A 15,000-nucleotide genomic window follows, 5' to 3' on the forward strand; every position below is an offset into this window, starting at 1 on the left:
TTTTTCACCGCATTCTGAGAAAAATTTGTGAACTATGTTCATGTCAAGAACAGGAAAAGGCTACGTAAAATTTTAGGAAACTGAGAACGAGAACAGCGATGTTGTCAGTGACTCTTCAGCTGATGACTTCGAACGATGCTTTGAAGGAATCTGCAAATTGCAGAAACTTCTAAACCGGAGAACTTCAATTTGTGACTCTTCAGCTGATGACTTCGAACGATGCTTTGAAGGAATCTGCAAATTGCAGAAACTTCTAAACCGGAGAACTTCAATTTGTCAAAGACGAAATTTCAAGAAACAGGGGGAGAGATTTGGACTCTTTGATGCAAACGCGTCGATTGTAAATCTCACAAGATTCCGAAATATGGTTCTGCCTCTAAAGGTGTTTTGGTTGTTTTTCTATTGATGCTTGGACTTTTCATGGGGATTTCCTCTTCTTTGCCTCAAAAGTTGCATTTCGGTGATACGGTAAGCTCATCTTGTTACAGTTCCACATGATCAACTTTCATCTTTTTTCTCGCCCCAATTGTGTTCGCTCTTTTGGAGGTTTCTTCGGTTGTCTTACCAAACAAAAGTTAGCTAGTCGTTTTAAGCTTAGCGGAAACGAGTGGATCCTGGCACGCTCTTTTGAAGCATTTGGCTACAAAATTTAACTTGTCTTCGTGATCCATTTGAAAAGCAATCCTTGGTTTCTCTACGGTAAAAGATGCCAAAACCTTTGGACGCATACATGATTAATTGGTTCAACCATACGCTGCTGTATCCCTGGGGCACGTTAAAGACAGGTGAAAACATAGATTTCATTCCTATCAGAACGCAATCTAAGCAGAAATTGATACCCACTAAGCCTTTCTTTGTTCAAGAAACATTTCTTGGTGTCATCATTCAGCGGTGCTGTTCTCTTTTACCAAGCTTCCAAGCCACTCTAGCATCTTAGTTATGAAATATAGAAAAGTTTCCGGATGTGATTCCTGCAAGATTTAATTATAAGCCGTCTATCCACTGATGCTAAAGTCTTGAGTGCATGTGATGAATTGATGCAAAACCAAAATAATGATTTTATGTGATGTGATATGATAGGACGTGATACAAACTAAGATGATACATCATATACATGATTTTCAACAGCTTTAGATCCATGCACCAAGGAAAGGAAATGTAAGCGACACTATCAAAAATGTTTGCATATTAATGGCGAGTTTCTTTGTGATTGTGTGGACGGATATTCCAACAGATTAAGAGACTGTGAAGGTAATTTTTATATTTTAAAACTTTGTCCATGGACCAATGCTTTGTGCGTTTAAGAGAAGCGTTTGAGCTAGGGATAGTACCCTTAGCAAAGTAGTTAGTATGGTTATTTTCAGTTCGAGTTTGAAGCACATTTAAAACGTGACGTCATGTCGTCTTATCGTTCATTTGAACACGTGGTTCTTCCTTGATGGAGGACACTGAGCTCAATAAATTAATCGAATTATCCTGTTATATCTTGCAAAGTACAAAAAGTGACTTTGACCTTGAAGTTATTTTTTGAGTTCCCGTCAATTTATAAGACCACGTTATAAAATGTTCGTTTCTTGGAGAAGTGAAATTTAATGGCAATATGTCCTAAAGACATTAATCACCTCACCATATTTTTCCTTTGGCACAGATACTAATGAGTGTGATTTGGATGAGAACATTTGTGGGAACAACTCTGTATGCAATAACACAGTGGGATCTTATCGCTGCCTTTGCAAACCAGGCTTCTATGATGCAAGTGGGAATGGGACAAATTGCATTGGTAAGAAATTGTACAATGGTGATCTCGTGGGAGTGTCTTCAAGGTCATACAACCTATGTAAAATACAAGGATCGTATTTAATCCACCGTCCATCATTTGACGTCGTATACAATCAGACGCAAAGAGTGCGATTTTGCCATCAAGACCGAAAGATCACTTAGGACTCGGGTGTCTGAGCACAAAAGGTTGTAGTGATGTTTTATCGAAACTCATAAGTTTCCCGGATGTAATAATATGAGGGACTTCGACATGAATGGAAATTGCGGAACAAGAGCTACATTACCATCAGCGGGGTTTGCTTAACGCGTGGACGTCTATGTGAAAGACAGATGCGTGCCATCCAAAACGTTGATAAATGTGAATATTATTTCCCTTAATCTCCATAAGAAACCATGCAGTAAGTGATATGACTATGTTGTACATGCCGACCACGTGTCTACATCGAAGGCCGGTTTCACTCGGTTGTCTGTTCGTGCTCGATCAATGGGTAATGACCGCTGATGGAATTCAAAACATGGGAATGCGTTTGATTCTGTGTCCTGGTTTGCTCATTGCTACGTTTCGTTCGGTAGTACATTGGCCACGTTCTTCGTTTCTTTCTCCTCATTTTTATGGACCCAAAATCAGTCTTGGTCCGCATAACATTTTGATTGTACAACGGTAGAAAGGCTTAAAATTGTTTTCAAAAGTCAAATTCATTCCTATTACTGATACAACAAATTCTAACACCTTCTAATTACCTCACTGCAGGATTAATACCGAACAACTCTCGTTCTTTTATCCAAGTCCTAAGTTTTACAATTCTCTTAATTCCAATTTATTTCTGCTAACTCTCTTGCTACTTTGAAAAAAAGCGTAAACTATTTATTTGCAAAACAAAAATATTAAGAATTATCAATGTATAGAGCATTTGCTTATTGTTTCTTACACAATTCATGTTTTTTTGGGATTTGCAGCGTAATCTGTCTACATATGATATGTTGAAATATAGTGCGTGACTAAAAGCCACAGTAGCAAGGGGGGTTCCCTTATATTGTGAGCATTTAATGTAGGAGGAAAACAAAGGGCACATCTCTGAATGACCCGATAAAAAGCTTGTTTGCAGGCTACTACAACATTCCGGTGATATTCGCATTTAAATTAGATCTTTGAAGTATAAGGACTACGTGTAAAATGTTTGGCTAACTCAGCAAGGTATGGTTTTCATAAACCCGAGTGACATAATCATAAACATTACAATAATAATCACTCGAACAGTTTAGCTTTTGCTGATTGGATTGGTTGGAACCGGGGCAAACATGAATTTTTGAGCACAGTCTCTCAGCCAATGGAGTCCAAGGTCATAAAATTCTCTATCATTTATAATGAGTCATTTTAGGTTTTCACATTACTAAATCTGAAGTCTTCACATTAAAAGACGTTGACAGCATATTTTGTTCACCTAGGTTTAGTGCTATCCGGAAGATGTTTTGCGGCTACCTTTTTAATGATATTATCTCTAGACTCTACAAAACGAGTTTGTTTTTCTGTTTTGTAAAATAAATGTAATAAAAACGAAAAGTTGAAATCCTCTTGCTAACTTTTCCGTTGGCTTTTTCCTTAACGGTTAACGAAAATAATTGCAAGACAAATATCGACTTAAATGGGAGTTATTTAACAATTATTCCACGAGCGCGCGTTGGATATGAGTTGGCTATAACCAGTCTCATATCCAACAAGCGCGAATGGAAAAATCGTTTTATTAAATTCCTTAAACTCTAAAGGTTTAGATAGTACGAAATACCAGCGAAAAAAGCGAGGAAATCGGAGCGAAATCGAAAAACTTGATGAAGATGCGATGTTGTGTAATACCTTGTAGTCAGACAGACGCAAGGCTTATCACAAATTTAAAACATTTGTTACCTTTTCGCGTACTTCTAAATGCCGGAATTAGCCCAAACTTTCTACTTTGTTTTTTTTTTTTGTTTTGCTTTATTCAGAGAGAAATTTCGTTTTCTGGCCAAACACTTAAAGCTTGGCAACGCTTAGTGCAATCACTTACCATATAAGGTCAAACTAAGGTATATGAACTGATAACCGAGATTGAGTGAACCAATCGGAGCTCGAGAAATGCATTAACCGAGGTTGCAAATTTAATAATACTTGATATCCGCTCTGTAATTTTATGGTAGCTGATACAATCGCGCAAGATTTTATAAACGGGTTAAATAAACTTTGATATTGTGACTAAACGAGAACAATATCTCCTCACTTATTTTTCTTTGCAGAGTGTGAATTAGAGAAGACCATTTGTGGGGAAAACGCTGTATGCAACAACATCCATGGATCTTATGGCTGCGAATGCTTACCCGGCTTCCAGAGCACAAATGGTAATGGCGTGGATTGTACTGGTAAGCATTTCTTTAAATCGAATGCGAGAAAGGAAAAGAGTTTGTGACAGGGCAGTGTGCACATGCTTGGTTTCTACCAGTCTGTATGTTCCTGCGAGAGATTTCTTTTAAGGAGAAAAAGGAATTTGTAGATTAGTAGGGATTAAGATTATGTAACTCTTTCCATCTGCTTTTCTAGTCATTTGTAATGATCTGGTTAAAGGGTATATGTTTTTCAGTAAACATCCCAAGCATGCTTAATTGTTGCAAAACATTTTTTGTCGTTTGGCTACCTTTTTTTTTTCTTGTTTGAACCTGTTTTAAAATCTTATTATGTTTGGTAATTCAGTAAGACCTTGCCAAAGATTTATTTTGTTCTAGTGTTTGATAAGCGATTGTTTACACATTTGGGCAGATGCGTGTAATATGTTTGACGCGCTACTAGTTTTTCTGTATCCGTATCACGGGTAGTGTGTCATACACACTTCCTGACTTTATTTGAGATGGCGAACGAAGAAGACGTTTTCGATAATTCGTTCAAAGAGAGCATCATTTCTATTAGTGTGTTGTGTCGCTAGTTATTTTTACGAGTTGTGTTGCGTTATGATGAGCCCGCTCTAGGGCGAGTGAAAATGCAAGCAGGGAGAAGAACGATTATGTGATACACAGAGAATATTCTTGACCTTGTTTTTACTAATCAACCCGAACGTATATGTGGAATGGAGACATTTGATTGCCAGTTCGTCTCGGATCATCTTGGAGTCTCTTTCTCCATTAAGACCAAAGTGAAGAGGTGAGCGTTGCTCGTTATTCCTACGACTACGAAAGCTAATTTTGATGCAATACGACAAGCACTCTCAGTTACTCCTCTGGACATGGGGTTTGATGAAAATAATATTGATCAATGTTGGGAAAGTAGGCGTGATTTATTCTTGAATGCCGTTGAGTCGTTTATTTTCAAGATCAAACTTAAGGATGCAAAATCTCCAAGATGGATTGATGGCGAAATTATCAAACTATCGAAGAAGAAGAAACTGCTATTGAAACAAGCAAAACAGTCAAATTCGGTTGTGCATTTGGGCAATTACAGATCAATACATAAACAAATCAAAACTGCTACAAAACGTAAATACTGCGAATTTCTAAACGATCTGAATTCCGATCTAAAGGATAAAAAAAAATCTGCAATAGAATTCCCAAAGTTGTCCAGTTTGGTAGTGTTAAATCCTTAACTCCCGCAAATCTATTTAATCTCGTTTTTGCCTGTGTGTTTTTGAAGACTGGTTTTCACACAATAGAAACAACAACCACTTTTACTGAACAGGATAATGAACTTTATTTTATTCAAGCAACAGTTGAAGAAGTGTTAAAAGACTGAAAAATATTGATCCATCAAAGGCGTGTGGCCCTGATCAAATACCAGGCAGAGTATTAAGGGAATGTTTATCTGAAATCGTACTTCCTCTAAAACGGTTAATTAATATTTGTTTAAGTGTTGGCTGTCCCCAAAAAGGTGACATCGAAGACGTACATAGCTATAGAGCAATGTCGCTGCTAAGCCTTATCTCCAAGATTGCTGAGCGCGTTGTGATTGTTCGTTTTTTCAACTTTATTGCCGACGTAATCTATCCCATGCAGCGTGGTTTTGTCAAAGGACGCTCTACTAGCACTCAGCTCCTGGATACAGTACATCATATGGTCAGAACAATGGACCATGGTGAACAAACTGATGTCGCTTTCTTGTATTTTTCGAAGGCGTTTGATTCAGTATCTCATGCACACCTGATCAGAAAGCTGGATCAGTCTGAACTTAAGGGCCCATTGCTGCATTGGTTTATGAGTTTTCGGCAATAGGCTGCAGCTTGTGTTTTATTTGTCTTGTTTATTAATGATATGTCAAGTGTGTTATCTCACTCAAGTACATTGCTTTTATTTGCTGACGATGCCGTACTATACGATCTCACTCTGACTGTTCTTTGCTACAAGACGATATTGACAAGCTGATTGATTGTAGTGAACACCGGAAGCTGGCCTTCAATATTGACAAATGTTCACTTTGTACAGTAAAAAGGAAGTGCAACCCCATAATTTATAACTACAAAATGGGAGGAAAGATTCTTAGCAGGGTGAGAGCCCAGCGCGATTTTGAGGTGCGTATCCCCAGTTGAAGAAGGCTAACAAAATGCTGGGTTTCATTCGTCGCACTATCAAAATTTTGTCACCAACTCTGAGATTCCTCTATGTGACTCTCGTAAGTTCTCACCTCGAGTACGCCTCTGAAATATGGAGCCCAAAATCAGTTACTATAATAAAAAGAATAGAAGGGGTGCTACGATGTGCGACTAGCCTTATGCTACCCCATTTTAGCTACAATCAGCGCCTAAAAAGTCTCACCCTGTTACCACTGGTTTACCGCGGAGAAGTCAAGGACCTGTCGACCTTTTATAAACTGAAGTGCAGGCATTTCAACTCTTCACTTAATTCGTATTTTCAAAATTAACAGAGTTAGGTCGGAACTTTTTACGGGAACATTTTTTAAGAGGACCCCGTATTTATGGAACAATTTGCCCAATGAATTGAGGAATACCAAATTGAGTGTTTCTTCTTTTAAGAGATTATGCACTTCTTTTTATAAAGATAAGGCCTTTGACCCTGAGCGTTCCTATACCTCGTGGGCTATAAACAGCGGTTAGTACGGTTGTTAGTTAGTTAGTTAGTTAGTTAGTTAGTTAGTTAGTTAGTTAGTTAGTTAGTTGGTTGGTTGGTTGGTTAGTTAGTTAGTTAGTTGGTTGGTAAATAACAAGTTGCTGGTGAAACAATTGAGCTTTTGTATATTCATACATAATCTTTTCATAATGGGTTGACTAGCAAGCATGGTTCGTCAGTTCCCTTCTAGTCTTCCCCACTGCTTGTTATGTACTTGAGTTTTATTAACTTTTTTTTTATGTAATTGCAGTGAAAATGAAATAAGTTATACCACACCAACTTTTTTCGTACTAAATTCTAAGCAAGTGAATTGTAAACAAGAAGACTCCCGAGTGATGGATTTGTGCGTGGCAAGTGCGAGGCAGGACTGTGATTGGCTAACAAATATCGACTTGACAACAACTTTCACGCCAGGACATTATCTTGAGTAACGTTTGGGAAAAGTTGCAAACGTGTCGTCCATTTTCGCTTTTCTTTGCAACAAATTTCACCAACAAAATATCAACGTCAGCACCAAAGCTAGTCAAACAGTGACTACCTGTACAATATCGTGGAATGTTTGCCCTTGTTTCGTGCGTTTTCGGTTCAATAACTAATACAATACTAGTTGGATAATAAATGTGAATTGGCCATAAATCACAAGAAATATGAGCAAGTTCTTACGATTTTTATTTTTTATTATTTATTCAAAAAAGTTACCCTATCACTATTTCGGTAGCAACTTCCATATTGCTTTCTACATCTTATTTATGCATTAGTCATTGACCAATCAAAAACGCGAGAGTTTTTGACTATATAATAAGGTTGCAAATCCTAGTTCCTTGTCTAATGTACTTCTGGTTTAGATATGGTGATGCTACTGTGGTTTGGAGAAATAATGAATGTACCTCAGGAAAAGATATAATGCAAAGATCTTTGTAAATTTCTAAGGCGCATTCATATTTCTTCACTCCAGATTAGCATCCACAATCTCCGATTGTCAAAGTGGTTGTTGTGAGGCCTTAAAGAGTCTTGCACAACCAGTATATATCGAGCGCCTTTGTCGTTGTTGCTTTTGTTGTTATCCGGGAATTTGGAGAGTTGAAGTCCATATATGGCAAGTATCATTAACCTCTTGAACACTCGAGATATAAACTGGGACAATTTTGTGATGGAAATAAGAACATTTCGGATATCCTTAAGGGAAATTATCCTAAGAAATTAAATGGATTTCTATCAGAAAAACAGCAAAAATACCTTGCCATTTCAAGCGGTTTTTGTGTGGGATTTCCCCACACTTTGCCAGCACCAGCGATATTCCTGACTTTATTATTTGTATACGAGAGCCAAGTGTTTGTCATGTACTCTCTATTAGGAAGAGAGAGGACCCTGGGAATGAGAATGAGTGTGTGTAGCAGCCATTATTCTACTCGGCTGTTGTCATTTGCCGAATTTCGACTCGTTTTCTCAGTGCGATTAATTAACAAGGTAAGGATAATTCGTCTTCCTTTCTGACGTTTGTATTAATCGAGTTGTGCCAGCTATATTGCAAGGAGTCACGCCTTCAACCTTATATCGGACAGATATAACATAATGACGAAGTCCATTATTATCCTGTAGATTTACGATCAGCAATTTGAGGTTCCCTCTTTTAACTACGATTTGTTGACATGTTGAGTGACGGCGCCAGTTTCCGTAGATTCGCAAGTTAAAAACTCATGCCTTCAAACTTTCTGTAATTTATTAATATGTAAAAGTATAGTTTACCATGCTTGTCAAAAAGGGACAGGTGTGCTATTTACACAATAAGAATGGCATACATATATCAATTGAAGTGGTTGCGCATGTGCGTCAAGACTGTTGTACATACAAATTCGCAATATAAATTTACATGTTAAACGATGCTACGCTTACATCAACATTATCTGATATATATACACCAAGGAACTTTAGCAATATATGCATCAAATTTCCAGATAAATATACATCGTGATTCGCGATACTTTCCCTCGAGTTTTTAACACATCAAGATGCGTGATAACTTACACAGTATGACTGCTGACGTCCGTGTCTTAAAGCTCTACATCATTCAAGATATATATACATCAAGATTTGTGATATATGCATCGAGACTCGAGCACTTCTTACATGACGACAAGAATGCCGCTGGATTTAAAGAGTGAGGAGTCGTGTCTCTTCGTGTGTGGGGAGTGGAAATATGGCGGGAAACCGACCCGAAAAGCCGACTTGGTCGCTTCCAAAGAGCAGCACTGAAAGCCCGAATCCAGAATCCGGAATCCGTAAAGCAGAATTATCCACAAATTGCGAGAAATAAAACAAAAACTTATCCACTGGATAAATCACCACTAGTCCACTGGATAATTCAACTGATATTTCAAGTGTTTATCCGGTGGATAGCGTTATCCACCTTTTGAACAAACGAGGCCTCGTTCCTTCTGCACAGTCTTGACTCTCATCAAGTCTTCTAAGTGGAAATCCGTGTCTCAAAGGCGACATCAAGTAAATTAATGATCATACTCGTAATTTGTTTGTTGCACATGGTCAAGTTTACGTAAAAGAAATACTTTTTGAAATTTATTAAATAAACAAAGTTGTGTTTTACTGTCTGTCCTTAATTGGTATGTCATTCTTCATACTACTATACTTCCTTTTGCTAGCTATTAGCACAGCCTCCAAAATAAGAGATAATAAACGGGTCTTGTAATCGGAAATCGCAAATAGGCTCCAACCGGAAACTATTGTAACAAGAGTGATTTACTTTTGGTTGACATGTGACAGGAGACATGTAGAGAGTAGTGGAACACTGCGGAATTACATCTTATATCCCTGCGGAATTATATCTTGTTTCTTGGCAGTATTGTTATTTCGGAATCTTTTGGTTAACAAATTGTCTCTACCACGATTTCTATTCAAAGGAAGATATCTGTCATTAAACGGGCTATGTTACGTTATTTTAGGGTATTTAGGGCAAATCTTTAATTAATCACGAGTTTAAAACTCGAAAATGGTAACGTAGATTTGCTTTACTGATAAAATTATCGTTGCATCGCGCACATAATGATTCTGAGTAAAAGCGACTTTTATTCAGGCGACTTCCCTTGAACTTGAAAAAGGGGCTGGACAATCTGCGAGCGAGCGAGCCATGCAAATTTCGCATTTAAGGCTAAGCACCCATTTCAAATAGCGCTGAAAAACAGTTATTAAGTCTGAGCACCCATTTTAACCCTTTCACTGCTGAGGGCTTTCCCATTGACGAGTAAAATCGTCTGGCGTTAGACAGAGTAAAAGCTATAAGTGTCAAATTGCATTTTTGGCGGTGACTCGCATGATCACTCGCATGGCTCGCATGACTCTTATGGCTCGCTGGCTCGCACGTTGTCCTAACTCCTTGAAAAACGTCGGGCCGATTTTTTTTTTTTTTTTTTTTTTCAGGATTACCGAAATGCAATCTGTTTCAATCTTGTCTGATGATTTTTGTCCATCCATGCTTCTTAGTCCATGGGCCACAGCGGGTTCACGGTATCACTCAGGGGGACAAATTCTCATTGACATCACATAAAAGGTTGTCTGAAGAGGTTAAGAAATTCGTATGATAGAAGTCACAAAAGAGTAGCTGTAAGGATTTTTTTAGAAATAGCGACTCTTTGAAGGAGTCTTTGAAAAACGTTTTGAAAAACTTTTTGAAAAACTCACTTCTGAATGGAATCGAGTCTGATTATGCAGCATTGCGGTTTATCACTATATCATAACTAATTATCACTTGCAATGTTTATAATATCATGTTTATAATATCATTTTATCACTGGCTTTATAAGGGATTGATTTTTTGATATCCCGCATTAGGTTTTTATCATATAAGCATAATTTATCATGATTTTATCAGAATATTTAATTAAGCAAGGGATTAACATTAACCCTAACCCTAACCTGTTCCTGCATTACTAATGCATTAAAGTGTACCGACATGTGACGACTCTGAAACTGTGAAAATCCATCACAGGACGAGGACGAGGACGAGAAGGAGGACAAGGAGGAGCAAGACCCTTCCAACGACCAAGAAAATGAATGCTGAATAAGCTACAAGGAAATCTTTTAGACAGTACAGTCTTTTATAGTTAGAGCTCTTCTTCGTACTGTCACGGATTCATCAGTTTTCTTGTGCATCGAGGATTTGACTATGCATTTAAAATGCTTAAACTATCTTTTTATGAATTCACGCGTCTTGTTGATCTACAGTCCCTTTTAGTTTATACTTTTCATACTTTTTATGACAGAAACTGAAGTATCCTCAGATCGAAGATGGCGGATCAAGATGGCCACCGAGTTTGGAATATGCTATAAAGGGCTTTCACTTTATAAGTAGTCATAGCAATTAAACCAAACTGTTGCCTAAACCCACTTACTGCCATCATTCCCTATAACATTCAATGTTGATGTAACTTAAAAAGGTAGCTCCTTAGTTTTTTGAAGAATTCAGCTAAAGAAAGATTAGAGTATTTCTTAAGCATTCCAATAACAACCAAGAATGATGTTAAAAGGTTGCATCACAAAGGTTCTGTACGAGCATTTTCAAGGTTTAAAATGTTTGAAAATGTTCGTAAAATACGAACAATAAGCTTGGTAATGATGTCTATGTTCGACTTCTATGTTACTCTGCCATTTGCAGTGTATCTGAGTGACGTCACTTGGTCACGTGATATCCCTCAACAGCTACTCATCCGAGACTTCTATCATACAAAATCATAAACTAGGGGACTTGTAGATTTGAGAAATGTATAATAGCCTTTGTCCCCCTGAGTGATACCGAACACCTTATTTTTAGGGTCCTGACCCATGGACTATTTCTCCTTTTGCTGCATTTCTTTTAAGTTTTTCAACAGTTTTAAGTGGTTATTACATTGTTTTGTTCAACTTTTTGGGCATGTTGGGTGTCATAAAATCTCATCATTCGGAAGTCCACGGTATATTCAAACTGCAAACCATGGCGGAAAAACCTTGCCGAACATATTATCACGAATGATAATCGACCTTGAAGCGCAATATTCGTCTGCCTTTCGACAGAATCTTCAAAACTTGCTTGTTTCCTGGCCTATTCGATGCCAGTGGGACGTCTCAAAAGAACTTTTAAGTTAAAACTTAATGCAGATTTTTCATATTCACTCTATGTTCTTTCTCAACGTATAATTGAAAGCTTCAGTCGCTCCAATACTTACGCAACACATGGCGCCTTGTTCCTTTAAAAGAGGCATTTTTGTACCAAGGCAGGTGAAAAAACAAGGAAAATGAATTAAACAAGTTTTAAGTTTTCTTTATTGTAATGTGGACTGCCTTAGCTTGATGATGCCATAACCATGTTCAAGTATTTATATCCAGAATAACAAGGTCAGATCCTTTTTACAGTTTACATTTCCTCAGAGTTAAATAATTGAGTGTGAGAATTATAGCAGAGCATGCAAGGAGTGGGTAATTTGTTGTAGTTCTCGCGATTTGTGGATAATTCTGGTTTCCGGATTCCGGATTCCGCCTTTTAGTGCTGCCCGTTGAAAGCGACGAACTCGCCTGTTCGGGTCGGTTTCCCGCCATATTTCCACTCCCCACGACTCCTCACTCTTTAAATCCAGTGGTATTATTGTCGTCACGGACGTTAGCAGTCATACTGTGTAAGTTATCACGCATCTTGATGTGTTAAAAACTCGAGGGAAAGTGTCACGAATCACGATGTATATTTATCTGGAATCTTGATGTAACTATATCAGATAATGTTGATGTAAGTGTAGTATCGTTTAACATGTAAATATGACCTTTGATGTTTATATGGCGAATTTTGATGCATGTATCACAGTCTTGATGCACATGTAGAACCACTTGATACATGTATGTCATTCGTATTGTGTAAATAGCACATCTTAATGTTTTGTCCCTTTTTAACAAGCATAGTTTGCGTACCGTGTTGTAAGCTGGAAGCACGAATACTCTTAGCTGACAATTGCACTTGCCTTCTTATTTATCAAGCTTTATAGTAAACAAATTATCCTCTGATTCCGATATATCCGTTGACGAATAATCGTAGACGGCATTTACTACATTGTCGAACGCAAATATTTCATGAATCTCTGAAGTAGTGAGTTCATGCCTGAAGCGCGTAGACTCCAACACATTTTGGCAGTTAATTGCAAAATATTTTGTGGCTGAAAAGCTCATATGCTCAAATGCACCCAATTGAAATGCGTCATAAGCCCTAACCGTACCTGCAAAATGTTTACTTCAGTGACTCTTGTCAATCACCGTCCCCTCCTCCCCCGTGATAACTTGGGGCCGTGTTCAGCTTTGTCTGCTGACTGGGAACTACACAAACCACAATAAATGGCATTTTCCGTCGAACGGAACAGTGGAAATTTTCCAGTTTCCAGTCTCTAATCAGCCGAAAACAATAACCCTCATCGGAGTTATCAGCGGTTTTGCCACATGAACGAGGCTAAGGGATCATTTTGTATTGAATTGACTCTTAAGCCTTCTTTGCATGTAGTTTAAAACAAACGAAAATGTACCTGCAGGCCCAACTCCAAAAAGGATCATTGCAAATGGTTAGCGTCATCTCGTTGAGCTGGTTTGCTGATTTTGGAAAAACTGTTACCATTATTCACAGGTCATCTCAACCGGTTTATTCTGACAAATGGTAAACACCCCTAATTTCTTCGAAACTAGAAGTCCAAACATATTTTGCCCCTAACCATTTTCTCGTTTACAGCATGAGATTTTACATAATCTTTTCACTATAACATGACAAAACTGCATTACATCTACTGTAATGCTAACTCATCAACGTTTATTTGACTGAAATTCCACCCAAGTACGCATTGCGGACCTTTATTTTGTGGAGGGTGGCGATGCGTCTGTAGTGAATTGAAGAGGAAAAGACAGTTTATATGCGTGGTACCTACTTGTTTAAACGTTAACTGGACCGTAGTAAGCAAGCAACCTATATTTATTTGATACCGAAGAGGTTGGCAATGGAAACAATAATGCAAGCGGTTAGCGATAAGCAGTACTGACTAAAAATAGAGAGAGTTTCATTTAATTGTCGCGCAGGCAATGCACAGTTGCGGCATCAGATTAAATGTTCTTCTTATTCGTCGTTCTTAGAATTTCTCGTTTTTCAAGTTTATGAAGTCTTCAAGCGGGTATTGAATCCAACAGCAATTTCTTCTTCCTATAAGTTTCCTTACATAAAACGCAGTTTATATCATCAGTGAGAAAATGAAACGACCAACAAATGATAAAGGCTTTTACTGATTGTGATAGAGATCAGTATTTAAATGTTCGACAAAGACTTACCTTGCTTCTGTGTTCAGTGCTGACAGCCTGAGCGGAATACACGCATAACAATATTGGAACAGAATTATCAATTCGATGATGAAGTCGCAGATAATTGTTCGCTATTCCTTGCAATGAAGTCCAAAAAATATTTCTCCGTTTTCCAGCGATTGCGCAGTGATGAGAGCACTCGCCTCCCGCCAATGTGGCCCGCGATCGATTCCCAAACTCGGCGTCATATGAGGGTTGAGTTTGTTGCTTCTCTACTCTGCTCCTAGAGGTTTTTCTCCGGGTACTCCGGTTTTCCCCTCTCCACAAAAACCAATATTTGATTTGATTTGAGTCAATTTCGTCAGTGCTTGTCGTTAGTGCTAAATTCATTGACACTGAAATAAAGTTGTTATTATTATTATTATTAATATTATTATTATTATTATTATTATTATTATTATTATTATTATACATTGATTTTGATTGTTCGAGCCGTTAAACGCCCAATTGCAGTACTGCGGGTTCAACAACGATTCTGTTTCCACTACGAGTAGATAACATGTTGCGAAGAGCATGTCATACATAAATAATCATAGCAAATAAAATTCTAATAAACGTAGCTGCAGAAAACACAATTATATAGCCCATTTAATGTCCGATTGAAACAGCTTACAGTCCGCAGAATTCCGAGTTTCGTTAGCCCTGAAAATGGCGACCGAAGTAATGTGGTGCGCAATGTAAAGTGGGTGGTTCAGACTCTTTAGCTTACGATGAATCCCACTTTTCCAACTAGGTAAGGAAAAAATGTTCCGCGGTGATATCGCTTGTGATTTCACTTCC

At 37.9% G+C, this 15,000-nt stretch overlaps 1 protein-coding gene across 1 annotated transcript in view; it reads left to right on the forward strand.

Annotated features, from left to right (window-relative positions):
• LOC138020783 (latent-transforming growth factor beta-binding protein 1-like) overlaps positions 1-15,000 on the forward strand; it is a 95,943-nt gene that overhangs the window by 68,270 nt on the left and 12,673 nt on the right. Inside the window, exons 7-9 of the mRNA XM_068867708.1 lie at positions 1,129-1,251; positions 1,649-1,780; positions 4,048-4,170. Of these exons, the coding sequence (XP_068723809.1) occupies positions 1,129-1,251; positions 1,649-1,780; positions 4,048-4,170 (378 nt within the window). The remainder of the gene's footprint in view (positions 1-1,128; positions 1,252-1,648; positions 1,781-4,047; positions 4,171-15,000) is intronic.

The sequence above is a fragment of the Montipora capricornis genome, chromosome 10 (assembly GCF_036669925.1).
Source record: "Montipora capricornis isolate CH-2021 chromosome 10, ASM3666992v2, whole genome shotgun sequence".
NCBI lineage: Eukaryota > Metazoa > Cnidaria > Anthozoa > Scleractinia > Acroporidae > Montipora > Montipora capricornis.